The sequence below is a fragment of the Pseudomicrostroma glucosiphilum genome (assembly GCF_003144135.1).
Source record: "Pseudomicrostroma glucosiphilum strain MCA 4718 unplaced genomic scaffold BCV69scaffold_7, whole genome shotgun sequence".
In the NCBI taxonomy this organism is placed as follows: domain Eukaryota; kingdom Fungi; phylum Basidiomycota; class Exobasidiomycetes; order Microstromatales; family Microstromataceae; genus Microstroma; species Microstroma glucosiphilum.
In genome coordinates, this window is record NW_020289919.1 from 337,519 (window position 1) to 353,420 (window position 15,902).

The 15,902-nt window shown below is 55.7% G+C and overlaps 10 protein-coding genes and 1 non-coding gene across 11 annotated transcripts; 6 read left to right on the forward strand and 5 right to left on the reverse strand.

Moving 5' to 3' along the window:
• Positions 1–77: 77 nt before the first annotated feature.
• BCV69DRAFT_282867 (hypothetical protein) lies at positions 78–1,247 on the forward strand. Its single transcript, XM_025492504.1, has 2 exons — positions 78–655; positions 746–1,247. Exons 1-2 carry the CDS (start codon positions 117–119, stop codon positions 942–944), a joined length of 738 nt encoding a protein of 245 aa, XP_025347807.1. The 5' UTR covers positions 78–116; the 3' UTR covers positions 945–1,247.
• BCV69DRAFT_282868 (DEAD-domain-containing protein) lies at positions 578–3,681 on the reverse strand. The gene is made up of 3 exons (XM_025492505.1): positions 2,515–3,681; positions 746–2,438; positions 578–655 (listed from the first exon to the last, which is right to left on the reverse strand). The coding sequence occupies exons 1-2, from the start codon at positions 3,569–3,571 to the stop codon at positions 1,075–1,077; spliced, it is 2,421 nt and encodes an 806-aa protein (XP_025347808.1). The 5' UTR covers positions 3,572–3,681; the 3' UTR covers positions 578–655; positions 746–1,074.
• A 136-nt stretch (positions 3,682–3,817) lies between these two features.
• On the forward strand, positions 3,818–4,647 carry BCV69DRAFT_282869 (hypothetical protein). The gene is made up of 2 exons (XM_025492506.1): positions 3,818–3,877; positions 3,974–4,647. The coding sequence occupies exons 1-2, from the start codon at positions 3,858–3,860 to the stop codon at positions 4,188–4,190; spliced, it is 237 nt and encodes a 78-aa protein (XP_025347809.1). The 5' UTR covers positions 3,818–3,857; the 3' UTR covers positions 4,191–4,647.
• Positions 4,648–4,991: 344 nt separating this feature from the next.
• Positions 4,992–6,238, reverse strand: BCV69DRAFT_248986 (longevity assurance proteins LAG1/LAC1; the record flags this gene model as incomplete). The annotated part of the gene is made up of 2 exons (XM_025490320.1): positions 4,992–5,669; positions 5,756–6,238. 2 exons carry the CDS (start codon positions 6,236–6,238, stop codon positions 4,992–4,994), a joined length of 1,161 nt encoding a protein of 386 aa, XP_025347810.1.
• A 440-nt stretch (positions 6,239–6,678) lies between these two features.
• On the forward strand, positions 6,679–7,864 carry BCV69DRAFT_282871 (GPI2-domain-containing protein). Its single transcript, XM_025492507.1, has one exon. It carries the CDS (start codon positions 6,742–6,744, stop codon positions 7,741–7,743), a length of 1,002 nt encoding a protein of 333 aa, XP_025347811.1. The 5' UTR covers positions 6,679–6,741; the 3' UTR covers positions 7,744–7,864.
• Positions 7,844–8,449, reverse strand: BCV69DRAFT_282873 (hypothetical protein). Its single transcript, XM_025492508.1, has 2 exons — positions 8,367–8,449; positions 7,844–8,272 (listed from the first exon to the last, which is right to left on the reverse strand). The coding sequence occupies exons 1-2, from the start codon at positions 8,394–8,396 to the stop codon at positions 7,982–7,984; spliced, it is 321 nt and encodes a 106-aa protein (XP_025347812.1). The 5' UTR covers positions 8,397–8,449; the 3' UTR covers positions 7,844–7,981.
• A 436-nt stretch (positions 8,450–8,885) lies between these two features.
• Positions 8,886–9,844, reverse strand: BCV69DRAFT_282875 (ribosomal protein L32e). Its single transcript, XM_025492509.1, has 2 exons — positions 9,714–9,844; positions 8,886–9,304 (listed from the first exon to the last, which is right to left on the reverse strand). Exons 1-2 carry the CDS (start codon positions 9,818–9,820, stop codon positions 9,229–9,231), a joined length of 183 nt encoding a protein of 60 aa, XP_025347813.1. The 5' UTR covers positions 9,821–9,844; the 3' UTR covers positions 8,886–9,228.
• A 525-nt stretch (positions 9,845–10,369) lies between these two features.
• On the forward strand, positions 10,370–11,859 carry BCV69DRAFT_270277 (60S ribosomal protein L13a; the record flags this gene model as incomplete). Its single annotated transcript, XM_025490919.1, has 3 exons — positions 10,370–10,525; positions 10,978–11,340; positions 11,437–11,859. The coding sequence occupies 3 exons, from the start codon at positions 10,370–10,372 to the stop codon at positions 11,518–11,520; spliced, it is 603 nt and encodes a 200-aa protein (XP_025347814.1). The 3' UTR covers positions 11,521–11,859.
• Positions 11,860–12,072: 213 nt separating this feature from the next.
• On the forward strand, positions 12,073–13,325 carry BCV69DRAFT_299136 (putative d-arabinitol 2-dehydrogenase; the record flags this gene model as incomplete). Its single annotated transcript, XM_025494301.1, has 3 exons — positions 12,073–12,366; positions 12,446–12,793; positions 12,879–13,325. 3 exons carry the CDS (start codon positions 12,073–12,075, stop codon positions 13,323–13,325), a joined length of 1,089 nt encoding a protein of 362 aa, XP_025347815.1.
• A 342-nt stretch (positions 13,326–13,667) lies between these two features.
• On the forward strand, positions 13,668–15,597 carry BCV69DRAFT_249249 (hypothetical protein; the record flags this gene model as incomplete). Its single annotated transcript, XM_025490334.1, has 6 exons — positions 13,668–13,992; positions 14,072–14,327; positions 14,401–14,863; positions 14,941–15,011; positions 15,106–15,209; positions 15,287–15,597. The coding sequence occupies 6 exons, from the start codon at positions 13,668–13,670 to the stop codon at positions 15,595–15,597; spliced, it is 1,530 nt and encodes a 509-aa protein (XP_025347816.1).
• A 145-nt stretch (positions 15,598–15,742) lies between these two features.
• Positions 15,743–15,827, reverse strand: BCV69DRAFT_t23. Its single transcript has one exon. It is a non-coding gene; the product is annotated as a tRNA-Ile (tRNA).
• Between the last annotated feature and the right edge of the window lie 75 nt (positions 15,828–15,902).

Below are 15,902 nucleotides of genomic sequence, written 5' to 3' on the forward strand. Positions count from 1 at the left end.
GCCGAGGCAAAGAATTGTCGCAGAGCCTACAGGCCGCGACTGGTGGAGCTGAGAGGCGCTCTTCCATCCTTGACCCACCTAAACCACCTGGTATCTCTCACTTCTCATCCCCAACAATGATAGCAACAACCTCACATCGGGCTGTGGTGGCTCTTAGATATGCAGCGTCTGCCTCTGAGCAGAAAATAGCTGCAACTCCCTCACGCATGGTCAGCAGCCCCGTTGCAAGCTCCAGCCGTCTGAGCCTCGCCACACCCATCGCAGCCCCTCCCAGCAGACCTTTTGTCAGCATCCCCACCCGATCCACCCTCACCTCTGCTGGTCGTCAGACTACCCTTCGGCAGCAGAAACTTGCCTCCTTACCTCGGCTTACGCCTCCATCTCATCGCACCCTCGCCACGCATGCCCCCACTCTTACTTCCAAGCCGGAAAACCCAGAAGAGCCAAATGTGTACAAGAAGGGCGATCCGACGATTCTCTTGACTGAGAGGGCGGTGAAACAGCTATTGAAGATTGCGCTCAAGGATAAAGACAAGGCAGCCAGGCTAGGGCTGAGGATCGCAGTTGAGCCAGGGGGATGTCATGGTTATCAGTACAAGATGGAGCTGGAGGAGGGCGAGGAGGGGCAAGATGGGCCTGGGGAAGAGGATGACTTGTGAGTAGACGCAAAGATGCACAGGAGGTATCAGATATCGTCTCGAGTGATTGATCTCTTTTCTCACTGTCTCTCTTGATCCTCCAACAGTCGCTTCCAAGCAACGCAAGAATCCGGCGAGATCCCCCCTCTACCAATCCTCATCGACTCCATCTCCCTCACACTCCTACAGGGCTCCACAATCGACTATGTCACCGAGCTCATCGGATCGCAATTTGCCATAAAGGACAATCCGCAGGCAAAGGGAGCAGGATGCGGATGTGGTGTGAGCTGGGAACCCATTGTCTGAGAAGGAGAGCCGGGTGTGTTGTAATATAAGAATTGAAACCCATAATGATGTGCAAGTCTGAATCTCATTTGTCTTGGTACAAGTACACCTGTAATTCCTCTTTACACTCTTCAGCCAGCTCATCCGCTCACTAAGCGACCAACTTCTGCAACGCCTCTTCATACGGGCCCTTTAATCCCTCCAATTGTCCCTCTTCCACCTTGATCTTCTCAAGCTTCCTGCCCTCACTCCTCTTGACACCAGCCTTGATCATCCCCTTGAAATGTCTCGCCTCCTGACTCTCGACCAAACTCCAACTCTTGCCCACCCTACCCGCTCGAGCAGTACGACCAACACGGTGTACGTACTTGGCCACATCGATGGGCACGTCGTAGGAGACGACATTCTCCACTAGGGGCAGATCGATTCCTCTTGAGATGAGGTCCGAGGCAACGAGGATATCTAGCTGATCGGAGCGGAAAGAGGCGAGGAGCTCGCGACGCCGGGCCGGGGTGAGGTCGCTGGAGTAGTCTGCTACGCGCAACTTTTGCTCGTCCTTCTTCCCATTCTGATTGGCGTCGAGGAACAGGTTCAGCAGACGAACCAAGCGAAGAGAAGAATCGACCGACTTGGTGAAGATGAGGGTGCGACGCATGCCTTTTCCTGGATTGTCCGATTTGGGAGGGTTGAGGAGGAGATGGATCAGATATAGAGGCTTGAGAGACGTCGGCACGACCAGCATGTACTCTTGCAACGTGGCAGGAAGGGTGAATCGCCCAGCACTGGACGTCACACCTTCTCCTTCTAGCACCTCGTCGCGGACGTCGATGAAGACTGGGTCTCTCAGGCCCAGCTCGGAGAGCTTGCCTGGCTCGCGAGTAAGTGTCGCAGAGAAGAGGAGCTTCTGGACGACTGGCTTTGCCTCGGAAGGGTCGCAAGCGGCATTGGATGTCGGTCGATGCAGCTTCTGAAGTTGATGTGTCGATAGAGCTACCCTTTTAGAAGATAGCGAGTCAGTCTGGCCCTCGATACTATTCCGAAGCCTCTGTGCCCAGTCTTGGAAGCTCTGACCGAGCAAGCGGTCAGCCTCGTCGATGACGAGGAATCGCAGGTGCTGCAATGTGAAGCCGGGGGTCTCATCGAGGTGATCAATCAAACGACCTGGAGTGGTGATGAGGATATCCAGCTTGCTCTCTTGCGAAGCTTCGTCCATGAGCAATGTCTGCTCCTGCGCGAAGCTCTGAGCACCAGTCGTTGTCCCTGCTCGCAGACCAGTGCCCTTGCAGAGCTGTTCCAGCGTCTCCTTCACCTGCGAAACGAGATCTCTCGTAGGAAGAACGATCAGAGCACGGAGGCGAATTAGGATGCGCTCTTTCAGCAGCGTGACTATGGGAATAGAGTAGGCCAGCGTCTTTCCCGATCCGGTGGGAGCGGAGACACAGAGGTCTCGAGGCGGAGAAAAGGGCGACACAAAGGCCGACGTGGAGAGCAGATGAGGGATGACAGCGGCTTGTACTGTTAGGGGTGAGAGACGATAGAAAACGGTGAGCAGGTGCTGTTGCGAAGAACCCTCCTGGGACGCGAAACTTACCAGCAAACCACTCTATCACTCCCATCTCCTTCACCCTCTTTGTTAGTGCCTGGTCCAGGCTGATGCCTGCAATCGCATCGGGATCCGATGCTTTGATATCGTCGCGAGCAGTCAACGTCTGCCTTGTCGCAGGATCTACCACCTTTGCCTCAACCATTCCTCGAGGCAGACCTTGCACCGCTAATGACCGTCGAGCCTCGGCAGAGAGCTTATTCGAGGGCTTGTTCCTGACCAGCAGGCCCATACTCGGCCGCTCATCTGGTCTCGATTCATCTGCTGGAGGCTGAGGCTGAGCAGCCGAAGCCTCACTCGACTCTTGAATGGTCTCGCTCGTGGCAGCTTCTTCGTCAGTCTCGTCATCAGAGGAGGAAGAAGAGACCGAGGAGCTGTCGGAGTCAGACGATGAGGAGTCGCTATCGCTCGAAGATGCTTCGACTGGGGTTTCTACAGCAGACGCACCAATCGCTGCGACTGCTGTGGGGCCCTGATCCCTAGCGGCGGTAGTTGATTCCGCCGGAGACGCCATGCTGATATCTTCGTCATCGCTACCTTCCTCTGAGCTGTCCTCTGTCTCAGGTGCCGCTGTATCTGTCTGCCTCAGACTTGAGATGCCTGGCGCCACGCCGGCACCATTCGATGTTCCGGCCGCCTTGTTTCCACCCTTTGCCTTCTTCATTGCCTTCCTCTTCGACTTCTTCTTGTTGAGGTACCTCTGTTTGGCCTTTGTCTTTTCCCTCGGTGCGCCGGCCTTTGCAGCTGCCTTCTTGACCGATTGAGCGAGGATGGGTGCTGAAGCTAAACGAGAGGGGTGAATGGAGGGTCCTACCGGCTGACGCGGAGCTTGAGTAGGAGGCGCTGTAAGCGAAGATGATGCTGACGTCGCTCCGAGGGAGAAGGTGGCCGTAGAAGTCGAGGGCTTGGCAGGTCCATCATCAGTAGGGGCTCGCTTGCGTTTGCGCTCGGCCAGGGCAGCAAGGCGGGATGATGAGGCAGCCGCATTCTGGTCAGGCTGCTGACTACCGCCCACGGTGGCATCGAAGCGATTTACTGTGAGCATCCTGACCACGAAGAGGTAGTAGAGGGGACCGGAGCGAGCCTTGGACTGTGGATCGTCGTATCGCCAGACAGTGGCCAGCTACGTCTAGTCTACGTCTAGTCTACCAGAAGAAGTTCTGAGGGAGCAGACAGACGGAAGTGGCTCGTCGTGGGCCAAAATTTGGCGGTGCGCAAAAGGGGCGTCGACGCTCCGCTCCACCCGATCACTCGACTCAGTCAGCGTCCAATCATTCAATCTTCCTGACTGGATCACCACCACAGCATCACTATACCACACAAGAGCAATAATGGCAGACCCAAGCTACCTGTGAGGAGCAGCGCTACCATCACGGGCATGTGTGCTCTTAGCCGGTATACTGACGGCCAGCGCCGCTTCTGTCACTTTTCCCCCCCCCTTCTGCAGTAACGCCCAGCCAGGCTTCCTCAATGCATCAGGACGCAGGGGACCCGCCCCTCCTCCCAAGTCCTCCAACCCTCTGGTACGCTTCTGGAACGAGGAAATTGTCAACCCTGAGAAGCAGCCAGGAAACATGGCCATTGCTTGGGGAGTCGCTGTTGCACTCGCTGGCATCACCGTCATCAGGGCAGTTGGAAAGGACCTGCTAGTGCCGGCCTTCTAAGTCAACGCTGAATGCAAAGAGAAGAGGGATGGAAGGGAAGAGAAGGGGCGAGAGCACACTCAAGACACCTTCGATGCTTCGAACACTCTCAGAGCGGGCCTCTTATTGGAAGAGGCAGTGTAATACGGACTGTACCGACTAGCTATACATACCATCACTTCTTCCTTGTTCCCTAGGGTGGAGTAGCCCGAACGTATGATCGCTTAGCTCCCATGCGGCGGAGGAAGCGAGACAGGGCACCAGAACTGATGCACATTCAGAATGTACCAGTCTGCGACCCAGACTTTGAGGATGTATCGTGCAGTCATACGACAGAGCCGATGTGAGAGGATGAGAGGAGGCAAACAATTCAGGTCTCTCGCCGAATCCGGTTCCTGCTCGACGCACAAACGGCGGGCACACTTGAGAGAGCTTGATCTGCCAATGCTTGCATACAAAAAGATTCAGAAGATACAAGACTATCATCACAGGCCTGCCCCGCCCCACCCCCTGCGTCTGTCTATGCATAAGAGACGAGCATCTAACCGCCTCACAACCGCCTATCCCCCAAATACAGGTGTCCCTCACCACTCCACTCCACCCCCGATCCTTTCCCGCAATGATGAGTCTCCGCTACTGACTGCATCTCGCCGAACAGCAGACGGTCAGTGTCTGCGATCAGACCGTTTGCTGAGCCATGACCATACCGAGCACTAACCGCTACCATGCTCGGCCAACGGAGTCCAGACCGAAGGCAGCCGGACTGATTGGGCATCTTGTCCCCCTGCCAGCCTCTCATCCTTTACCTGCTCTCACCTCCACTTACTCCTTCTTGACAGCCTGCTGATTGCCCTTCTCCTCTCCCACCTCGTACTCTCCCTCCTCCCTGTCATCAGCCAATGTAATGCCCCTGATGGAGCGGATCATGATGCGCCACATGAAATAGTACCAGAAGAGATTCAGCAGCAGCAAGAGGAAGAGCGGTGTAAAGACCTGGTACCTCATCCAAGGTACTAGCCACCAACCCTTGTCTGGGTTCCACTCGAGGGTGTGCGAGGGGACTTGATCCAGCATCTTGTACCAGACAGACAAGAGGGTCTTGGCAGAGAGGTAGATGCGGAAGTAGGACCAGGTGCACATGAAGATGGCAAAGACGACCGCCGTCGTCTTCTCTAGGGCGAGGTAGTTGAGGCCCTTTGACAGGGCGAGCCAGGCATCGGGCACGTCCATGCAGACGAAGACGGTTGTGCCGATCATGGTCAGATTGATCAGGTATGACCAGTAGATCAGCCACAGTGTGACGATGTGGTGGGCGATGAGCTCATAATAGTCCTTGCGAGGCTTCTCGAGCTTCAATATCATGACCAGGGCTTGCTGCAGCCAGTAGGAGAACTGCAGCAGGTAGTAAAGCTTTAGCTCCGGCCGCATCTGCCAGTGCGGATACTTGATCCATAGATGCTGCAGATCGAACCACCAGCTCTCTTGAAAGGACATCACATACTGGAAGGAGTCAAGAATGAGGGCAGAGAATCAAGGTCAGTCAATGATGTAGTTCTCCATACCCGCTACGTAAAGGCAGCACTTACAAGACCGAAGGCTCCGAAAGTTCCCCAGTACATGAATGCATAGCCCTGTTCCATTAACCTGACCTGCTTTGTCTCATTCGTGATTCCCCACCACACTGCGAATGGTTTCCAGATGTACAGAACGCTAGCCTGTCGGACAAAACTCCATACGATGACGTAGAAGAGGACAAAGCAGACGTCTAGCCAGCCCTTTTGATATCGCAGCGTGTCCCCATTGATCGCGGTCTTTGGATCTTCAAAGATCACTTGCGATACGGGTATCTTGTGAGAGATGAACAGAAAAGGCTGGAATGGATTGGTCACGTTTGGCGTGAACAATTGCCAATTGATGTATCCAAGAATGAAGATCGAGGCAATCTTTGCAGAAGCGGAAGGTGAGACCATCCATCGCATCATGTACACGTCTTGGAAGAAAGTATTGGCGCGTTCGGGCTTCTTCAATTCATTCGGACTCGGCTCGGTACCTCTCGAAGGGGAGGCCATGGTGTCCACGACCTGACTGACGGAAGTCCGTCTTGTATGGGCAGGGCGTTTGGCATTGGGAGTGGAAGGAAGGGCAGAGGAGGAGGCGGAAGCAGATGCCATGCTGGGCAAGGACGAGGCTTGCGAAACCTGGATGGAGAGCAACGGAAGAAGGAGGAAGTGAGAGTACACAAGGACCGAAAGATCCTTGCGAGCCTTCTCGAATCGACTGTGAGAGCTACAGAAGCTACGGTCAACTTTGCGTATGCTTTTGTGTCTGTGATCGTATTGATGTGTTTGGTCCGCCGGTAAGCTCACGGGCCCGAGCGGGACGGGGTCAGTGGAACCGAGTGACATTTGGCGCGCACCCCATGTGCCGGTGCCTGTGCCTGAAACTCTAGTCTACCGTGGCCCTTCATGATGCTTTCAATTCAATTGTTTGAGCTCCAGACCTTGCTCCCGTCGTTCCTCACCGGCCTGGCAGCGAGGAAGACGACAACGATGAAGCTCAGCATCTCTCGAACATGTCCCTAGCCGTGCACAGCAGCTCTGTGACTCCCTCACATACTCGCATACCCCCACGGCGCGTCCTCTATGAGCATCAGATTGGCGACTCTTCGACCGAGGACGACATCACGCAGGCCAATGTGACGAAGATAGATCCGCCCAGTGCGCTCGGTATTGCCATCGCACTATCGCCCCTGACACAAAGTATCAATGTCATTGTCGTCTTCCTTCAAATTTTCCAGAGGTTAGAGGAAGGTGGCCTGCAACCAGCTGCCCTTGTCCTGGCATGTCTGGCGTCGCTGCTCGCAGCTAAACTGGCATGGACGCTGCTCCTACATCGCTGGGTTGATGAGAGTGGGGATGCGGCCTTGGGAAAGCGTCCGACTTCCTCGCCGTCGATGGTCGTCTCCTTTGCGATCTTACTCCTGCTGCTCTATGCGCTGTCCCCGGTTCTCAAGACACTCACAGAGGCAACGGCGAATGATACCATCTATCCCCTTTCGTTCATGCTCTTTGGGCTTCACATCTGCCTCGGCAACAACACAATGGCCAGAACGGTCACCAGGCAGAAGGAAAGGGCAGGACGACGGCAGGAACCGACTGGTCAGATTGCCTCTCTCCCAGCGTCCGAGCAGCCACCTCAGCTCTTCTCGGCTCTGAGCCTCAACGCAGCCACTTCTGCCTCGCTCGTCCTGGCGTCTCGCCTACCGTCGAACGTTCACGTATTTGCACTCCTCTTTGCATCCGTCCTGTGCTTTGCCCTCTTCCCCATCTACGTCAGGCGATTACGAAGCGTCAAGCTCAGGTTGGCAATATGTGCACTCTTGATCCCTATGGCTATTGGTCTGGCTTGGCCTGTATCGAGGTCGATGTGCGTGGTAGACGTGGGACTGAATGTCTTCATACTTGGTGTGGTGCCATTTTGGATGAGGGCGGCCAGCAAAGGCAAGGTCAAGTACGACGGACCATGGAGGGTTGCGAAGCCTCAGCTGCGGAGACGAAGGTACTCTGCATTGTAAGTTAGCCCCATCAAATGTATAATATACAACATTTTCCACATCCTTGTGAGCCTCTTCATAGCTTCCACCCTGTCAGCTCGACATCCTCACTGGGACTTTGCGCGTCCCCCAGGCCTTTGCGTGCCGTTGAATTGATCAGCTGTTCGATTGCGGACGTCACCTCCTTGACCTTCTGACTGTCTGGGTAGCACACTATCAAGTAAGGCGGGCGTGAGGATCTCTTTAGCTTCTGACTCAGTCATGAAGAGGCTTGTCTGAACTCACTATCCCATTGCTTCCCGTTGCGCGGGTAGCTCCCGATCATCGTAAATCCACCACGATCCTGCAAGGCGCGATGCGAGTATCCAGCCGGCAGCAGCAGCACGTCCCCCGTCGAGACGTCCAGCGTCGTCCATGTTCCCGCTTCGTCGGACTTGTCGCCCGTACTCGAGCTGCTGTTGCTGCCGCTACTAAGATGGCTGGCGATCTCGTCTGCCCCACCCAGGAGGAGGGTGGCGGAGCCCTTGATGATGGAGAGGAGCTCGTGCGTCTATGGGAGACCCAGCGCAGCGGTGAGCAAGCGTCAGTGGCCTGTTGTTACCTTCGGTCCCGACTTCTACTTCGCAACCGCCTACAGAGCTCACAGTGCTTTGGAAATGCGCCTCCTTATACATTGGGAAAGTCCACTGCGGTTCCCAGCCCCTCTGGCTCAATCGTTCCTTCACACCCTGCGAACCTCCCGAGCCGGAGCCAGAGCTAAGGGGGGAGGAGAAGAGGCCCGGCCAGAAGAGGGCGGGGAGCTGGTGAGGTGCGCCATTAGGGGAAGCTCCATCTGACTTGAGCAGCAGTTGGCGCACGGTGGACGCTGAGGTGGACATGCTTGGTGAATCCGTGGTAGCAATGGGAGGACAAGCTGAACAGGGTCGGTGGGCGTCACACTGGTGGAGGGCGCTCCACCTCGCCTAGATTCACCTGTCTATGACGACGAGCTATCAGGGTGACGATCCTGAGAGACTACTTCAGGACAGGGAGGTACGCATGCAACCCACACTCAGCTCGAGATACATCAGCCTAGCTTCACGAAACACAGATGTGTGAACAGTCAAGGCCCTATGAGGTTGTGATCGTTATGGAGAGACCACGACGAGAAAAGTACAATGTATGTGCGAGGAGGTGGTAATGAGAGGTAACGAGCGAAAGAGAGCAGACGTCCCTTAGGCCTCCACAGCACGGACACGGGCGTTGGCGTTGGTGACCTTGACACCGAGAACCTTGGCCCTGCAAGAAGTGAAAGGTGGTGGTGCATGAGGTCAGTGACTGCTCTAGGTGCGCTGACATGTAGGAAACCTTGTTCGTGCCCAAGTTTTGCCGCCCCGCACGTTCGAAGCGACGTTGAGTTACTTGCTCCTTCCGGCAAATCAACAACCCGACCCTGTCTTGCTCGATACTGTGACCCAACCTAGATGCTTCCTACACCACGCATGAATGTGACGGGTGCTCCAATACTCACTTCTCGAGGATAGCAATGCGCTTCTTGGACGAGACGTTTGCTGCGATCTCGGCGGCGAAGGTGTTGTTGTGCCTGCGAGTGAGGAATGAAGAGAGGGATGGGACTCTGTCAGCATAACTGTCTGCAGACACCCATTCGCCAACGTGGGTTACGTTCGCTCCCCTGCCTTGTCCCATGCTTCTGTCTCGGCAGACTCATCATTTTCCCATCCAACTTCCATACGGGGTCCAATGAGAAGGACGAGTCTGTGCCGCCAGAGGAGACATGCACGGTCTGGCCGAAGACTAGCGAAAAACATTTGCTCCTGCTGGTGGGCAACTGCATACGCCGGCTATACGACTCTGTCCCTAGCCTTAGCATGATGCCTATGCTGCTACCCTCCGGCCTTCCCTCTCCCCAGATTCCGTCGCTGATTGGCCCGCTCCTGATTTCAAGCTAGCCCAAACTTCCTCTACTGCTAATTGCGCCTCTAGATACCCACATGAGGAGGAGGTCGACGTCCCTGGTGTTAGACACCACCAGTCGGCGCAGTCCGTTGGGCATCATGTGACGGGTCTTCTTGTTGGACCCGTAACCGATGGAGCACATGGGGGTGACCGAGCGGAAACGACGTCGGACGGCCGAGTCGATACCCCTGGGCTTCCTCCAGCTCTCTCCGACACGCTTGTAGCGGTCAGAGTGGTGCCTCTTGAACTTGGCAGTCCTCTTCTTGACGATGACAGGCATTTCTGGAAGTAGGATTAAAGAGGGTCAGAAGGGATCCTAGACTACGGAGTTAATCACGATGGCAGATGATGATGCTCACTGTGTAATGGGTCTTGAAGGGGGGGATGGGTGGTAGGAGGAAGGGAGGAGGCGAGGCGAGCCGTCGAAGATTTTGGTCTGAGTGTGTGCCAGGCCTAGCCGCCCCGCCCGGGCTGCCCGCTGCTCGCCTGCGTCTGGCGGCTCTGCGTTGGTTGCGCGCGGTCGCCTTTCCTCTGCGGACCTCCCGCGAGAAGGGCGCCCCTCCGTCCGCCGGGCTGCACGGCGTGCGCCTGAGGCGGGCGACACAAGAATTCTCAGTCCTGCCCTTCCTCTCCTCGTTCTCGATATCATCATCATCATCCTTTCCCCCATCGAACCAAGTACATCCTCACAATGGTTCAGTCCGGCACCCCCATCATCGTGGACGGAAAGGGACACCTTCTCGGTCGTCTCGCCTCCGTCATCGCAAAGGAGATCCTGAACGGCCAGAAGGTCACTGTTGTCCGATGCGAGGAGGTCAACGTATCTGGCAGCTTCTTCAGGAACAAGGTTAGTCTCGACTCTCCCACATCCACACTACACATAGCAATGAGAGACTACCAAGAGGCAGGTTCATGGAGGAGCTGGCGTCTCCGAATAGAGAGAGACGGAGATGGAGATGAATCAGAAGTGCTGCTGGAAGTGCAGGATGGTGTAGCCTGGACAGCCTAGCGAGGGGATCATCTTTCAGCTTCAGCGGCGTACATCAGCATGGCAGCCGTCATCATGCCCATTTTTTCTAGGTGGACAAAGCGGGATTGGCGGACGGCAGAGGTATCACTCGTGGTCAAGGGCGAAGGAGTGGGATTTGGGAAGGGAATTGGCAGAAGGTCCGAACAAGAGGGTGATACCTGCAGCCATTGCGTTTAGATATGGTTGCTGGACATGCTGATACCTCGATCGAAACACTCACGTCGACGTAACATCTACTAACCCGTCACCACACTCACTCCTTCCCGTAGCTGAAGTACCACGTCTACCTGCACAGGCGTCACGTCGTCAAGCCCACTCGCTCCGGTCCCTTCCACCACCGAGCTCCCTCTCGTATCCTCTACAAGACCATTCGAGGAATGGTGCCCCACAAGACTGCCCGTGGTGCCGCCGCCCTTGAGCGTCTGAAGCTGTACGAGGGTATGCCCCCTCCCTACGACCGCAAGAAGAAGATGGTCATCCCCGCTGCTCTCCGTGTGCTCCGTCTGAAGCCCGGCCGCAAGTACGCCACCATCAAGCGTATCTCGCACGAGGTCGGATGGAACCACAAGGACACCGTTGACAAGCTGGAGCAGAAGAGGAAGATCAAGGCACAGGCTTACAATGAGCGCAGGGTGAGTCTTAGAGTGCTGCATGCCGACAATGTGCTCCGTGATCGGAATGCTGACAGCGCACTTTACCCCCATTTCCCTTGTTCATTGTCATTCCAGGTGGCTTCGCTCAAGAAGCGTGCTGCTGGCAAGGAAGCTGCTGGCGCCGAGCTCAACCAGAAGCTCGCTGTCTACGGCCTATAAACGCATCGTCGGATCCCCTGCATCATTGTGGTTTTCTCGAGCGTTATACATTGCACGTTACCTTCATCGGCCGATGTAGTCTTGTGAGCTTCGTTGGGACCTCATAGGGGCGCACCTTTGCCTAGACGAAGTCACTTGATGTGGTGACTACGACAAAACTTCACCTTCTCGTCGTGCGCCTTTCCCATCCTCTCTTCATCATGTACTTTGACTCCCTTCTCATCACCCCGACCAGCACCTCTTTTGGCCGCTTGGCCTTCTCGATTCTAGCTTGTTTGTGCTTTACCCTGTATGGGAAGTCCCTCCTTGCCAAGATCAATCGACACCAGAATCAGCAGAAAAGTGCGCCGTGTCCCTAGTCTGAGCGCCCGCCGAGGCAGCTTCCCGTCCCTCTCGGCAAAGTGCCACGAATTTCCCTGGCGACGGAGAAATGCGACCAGGTGGAGGAGTGCCGTGGATCTTCGAAACCCACTTCTCCCACCCAGCCTGCCCTCTTCAAAGAGACGTTGCTCAGCCTTCCCACACTCCTCCTCATCACAGATACCATCTATCATGCTCCGTATAGCTGTTCAGCCATTCGCCAAGGGCGTCGCTGCCCAGACCCTGCTGCGTCAGTCGACCAAGGTCGCTGCCAGTAGCCGCGTCCTACCCCAGCTCGCAGCACCCTTCTCCACCTCTTCCTCGGTAGCCGAGAACAAGAAGAGGGCAGACAGGGTGCCTCACATTGATCAGAAGATCACAGCAGAGTACCCGAACATGAGTGGTCCTCAGCACACTACTGGACCGGAATTCTACACGGGCGATGAAGGTGTGCACGGACTGAGGACCCTCAAGAGCTTCTCCATGGTAAGTCTCAATGGAAGGAGACGCAAGCTCTTAGTTGATCAGAGCGGCAGGCGCTGACCTACTCTATGGTCACTCACAGGTTGGAAAGGTATGTGTAGTCACTGGAGGAGCCAGAGGTCTAGGGAACCTCATGGGCCGAGCCCTGGTCGAGTCCGGCTGCAACCAGCTGGCTATTCTGGACCTCGACAAGGACGACTCTCAGGGCGCTGCCGATGAAATGGTCAAGTGGCTCGAAGGCACTGGTGGTGTCGAGCCAGGATCCCTTGACATCAGAGGATTCGCTTGCGACGTTTCAAGAGAGGACAGTGTAGCGAAGGCCTTCAATGATGTAAAGGCAGCCTTCGGCAAGATCCACGCCGTGATCAACTCTGCTGGTATTGTGGAGAACTTCCCTGCCCTCGAATACCCGACAGACAGACTTTTGAAGGTGAGTGAGCGCTTGCGCACAAGACTGCTCCTGTAAGGGCTCGTTTTAACTTGAAGTTTCTTGGCCGTCTCTGCCTCTTCTCCAGCTCTACGGCATCAATGTCTTTGGCTCCCACTTCGTCTCTCGTGAGGCCGCCAAGCACATGATTGCCGACGACATTCCCGGAAGCATTATTCTGGTCGCCTCCATGAGTGGAAGCATCGTCAATGTTCCCCAGCCGCAAGCTCCCTACAATGCCAGCAAGGCCGCTGTGAAGCACCTGGGTGCTTGCCTGGCAGTGGAGTGGGCACAGTACGGTATCCGCGTCAACACATTGAGCCCAGGCTACATGTTGACCAGTCTGACGCAGCAGATGTTCGACAGGAATGCGGATGGCAGGGAGTTGAAGAGCAAGTGGGAGAATCTGATCCCAATGGGCAAGATGGGAACCCCGGATGACCTCAAGGGAGCTGCCGTGTTCCTGGCCAGCGATGCCAGCCGATACTCGACTGGCTCCGACCTGATCGTGGATGGTGGATACACAGCAGTCTAGATTGACATGGACTAGAGCCGGAAGCAACGGCATAGACTACAACGCAATGTGTTCAAGGAAATGTTAGCAAAGATTTCTTTGTGCTTCCCAGGTCGTTACAATTAGATTTGCGTAGAGATGTTCCTGGTTATCGCCTACGTCGTAGAGATGCGAGATGCGGAGTGCAGGCCTTGAGGCGCTCCCAAGCAGCTCGTTCTCACGAGCTTGGCGCGAATGGAGGAGAAGACCAAGTTCGCGTCTGAGCCTTCCCCGGATTTGACCTTCCCTTACCGAACTCTCCCCCTCGTCACATAACCCGTCAATCCACCTCTTCTCCGTCCCCACTTCCATTTCAGTCTCATAATGCCGACGCCAGGCAGGGACAGGAGCGGCTCGCCCACGCCCTCTTCGACGACGAGCGGTAGCGCTGCCACTGCCTCCCGCCGAGAGCGCCTGCAGTCTCACATGCTCACATCGCTCCTGTCATTACAGTCAATCCCACCTCCCAATCGGTTGCCAGTAGCGAAGAACAAGGAGAGTCTAAGTCTTCCCACTACCACTCGCAATTTTCGTGGATTCGTACAGAAGAGTGGACCAGTCTTTGCTATCCAGGATGCTGTGCACGAGACGCTCATGTGGGATTACCCGGCGAGGACGTTGTGCGTCATGGCTGCCTGGGCAATTATAGGTGAGCCTGGGCCGCAAGGGAGATGGAGGAGCGAAGCCGTATGAGAGATTGACGAGGTCCCCTTTCGTCCCACGTATAGCCCTGCACCCGCATCTGCTGGTCCCATTACCAACCTTCATGCTCTCCCTGCTGCTTCTTCAGACCTACCAAGCGCGATACCCTCCGGCTTCGACAGATCCCGCTGTCCCGCCTGTGACCCCAGCACAGGTCATCGACCATGCCATTACAGAGCCGACCAGTACAGGACACGGGAAGGTTAGGCCTCCGATGGTACCGGAGCCTCCGAATGAGGGCAGCATCAAATACTACGAGAATCTGAGGGACATTCAGAACATGTGAGCAGCTGCAGGAAACTTCAGAGGAGCATCTGGCACTGAGCTGATACCCTTTGCTGCATTCCCTCTGCAGGATGAAGATGATCACCGACGTCTATGATCTTCTTGCTCCCTTCTCCATACATCTCAACTGGTCTTCTCCCACCCACACGCTGCTGGTGTTTCAGTCCCTGATCCTCGTCACGCTCGCTCTCTTCCTCGTCGCCCCATACTTGCCCTACCGCTTCATCCTCCTAATTGCAGGTGAGGGAGCCTTCATCCTCAACCACCCTTGGACCGACCCAGTGGTGAAGAAGCTTGTAGGCAGGATTGGAGAGGGCAAAGAGGGGCGGAAGCTCAAGGAGTCGAACAGGAAGGTCTTGGCGATGCTCAACGAGTGGATCAAGATGGATCAGCTGCCCGACGACGTCTGGACGCGGGGCTGGCGAGAAGTCGAGGTCTTTGAGAACGAGCGTTTTGCTCTGGAAAAGGGAACCAAGGCAAAGGAAGGAGAGGGCAGATGGAGCGGTCACAATCTGCGGTATGGCGAGAGGAAGGTGAGTATGGCTGTGCGCAAGGCGAAGAAGTGCGGCAGAGGTTCTAGTATGCTCAAGCCGCCCTCACCCTGTCACAGCCATGGACGAAAGGCGCAGATGGGTATGCCGACGACTCGGTCTTTGCTGAAGGGTACACTTTGGACGTCAGGTGAGTCTTCTCTCATTTCTTCGGGCAATGGGACCTGTGGATTAATCTCAGTTTGAGCCCCTCCATTTTCGGTTCGAATCTGGCACTTTCACAGCAGACAAGTCGCCATGTCGCTCGAAGACGGCTGGGCCTGGGTGGAAGGCGACGATTGGAGGATCGACTTCTTGGGAAGGTGGTCGCCACTTGCCGTCGACGAAGGTGAGTGTGACGAGGGTATTTGTGACCTCAGTTTCCAACCCGGCTGAGCGCACCTTCTTATTCATTTTGATCAATAGCTGGCTGGCTCTACTCGAACTCGGACTGGCACAAGCCCTCTCCGTACCCCTTTGGTCACCCCAGCCAGCCGCAACTGCCTCCAGCCACCTCCTTCGCGTCCAGCGCTTCTAGTTCAACAAGCGGCAGCGTCTATGCCCTCGACGAGGAAGACGACGAAGACGAAGACGATGAGGGATTGGATGCAGATGGATTGCCAAATGACCTGCCGAGTCTCTCCTCCAAGGCAGGACATGTGAAGAAGGCGGAAACGAGGAAAAGGCGATGGTTGAGAAGGGCGGTCTGGGTCGGCATTACTCCTCGGACGGATTGAAGAGTGTGTGCCAGCTGTTGTCAATTTTAATCATACTTGAAGACTAAGTCAGATTACAACCTGAGCGTGGAAGGCGGCGCAGGGCTGATTGAGAATGGCCTGAGAGGAAAAAGGTGAGCTCGCCCACAGCGGGGGCAAAAAGCAATGACAAGTAACAGGCTCGAACTGTTGACCTTGGAGTAAGCTTACGCATATTAGCTCCACGCTCTAACCAACTGAGCTAAATTGTCCCAGCGTAATGAAACAAAAGGAGGGGTAGAAAACGTTTATAAACCAAAAGCCCTTCTTTGTGCCGCTTCGATCGC

Excerpts from the sequence above, each read along its gene's own strand:
- BCV69DRAFT_282867 (XM_025492504.1), top strand. The coding sequence starts at position 117 with ATGATAGCAACAACCTCACATCGGGCTGTGGTGGCTCTTAGATATGCA. Across the intron at positions 656-745 it reads CCTGGGGAAGAGGATGACTT|TCGCTTCCAAGCAACGCAAG; the intron begins GTGAGTAGACGC and ends ATCCTCCAACAG.
- BCV69DRAFT_282868 (XM_025492505.1), bottom strand. The coding sequence starts at position 3,571 with ATGCTCACAGTAAATCGCTTCGATGCCACCGTGGGCGGTAGTCAGCAG. Across the intron at positions 2,439-2,514 it reads AGTGATAGAGTGGTTTGCTG|TACAAGCCGCTGTCATCCCT; the intron begins GTAAGTTTCGCG and ends CACCCCTAACAG.
- BCV69DRAFT_282869 (XM_025492506.1), top strand. The coding sequence starts at position 3,858 with ATGGCAGACCCAAGCTACCT. Across the intron at positions 3,878-3,973 it reads ATGGCAGACCCAAGCTACCT|TAACGCCCAGCCAGGCTTCC; the intron begins GTGAGGAGCAGC and ends CCCCTTCTGCAG.
- BCV69DRAFT_282871 (XM_025492507.1), top strand. The coding sequence starts at position 6,742 with ATGTCCCTAGCCGTGCACAGCAGCTCTGTGACTCCCTCACATACTCGC.
- BCV69DRAFT_282873 (XM_025492508.1), bottom strand. The coding sequence starts at position 8,396 with ATGTATAAGGAGGCGCATTTCCAAAGCACT. Across the intron at positions 8,273-8,366 it reads AGGCGCATTTCCAAAGCACT|ACGCACGAGCTCCTCTCCAT; the intron begins GTGAGCTCTGTA and ends GGTCTCCCATAG.
- BCV69DRAFT_282875 (XM_025492509.1), bottom strand. The coding sequence starts at position 9,820 with ATGTGCTCCATCGGTTACGGGTCCAACAAGAAGACCCGTCACATGATG. Across the intron at positions 9,305-9,713 it reads GACGTCGACCTCCTCCTCAT|GCACAACAACACCTTCGCCG; the intron begins GTGGGTATCTAG and ends CCTCACTCGCAG.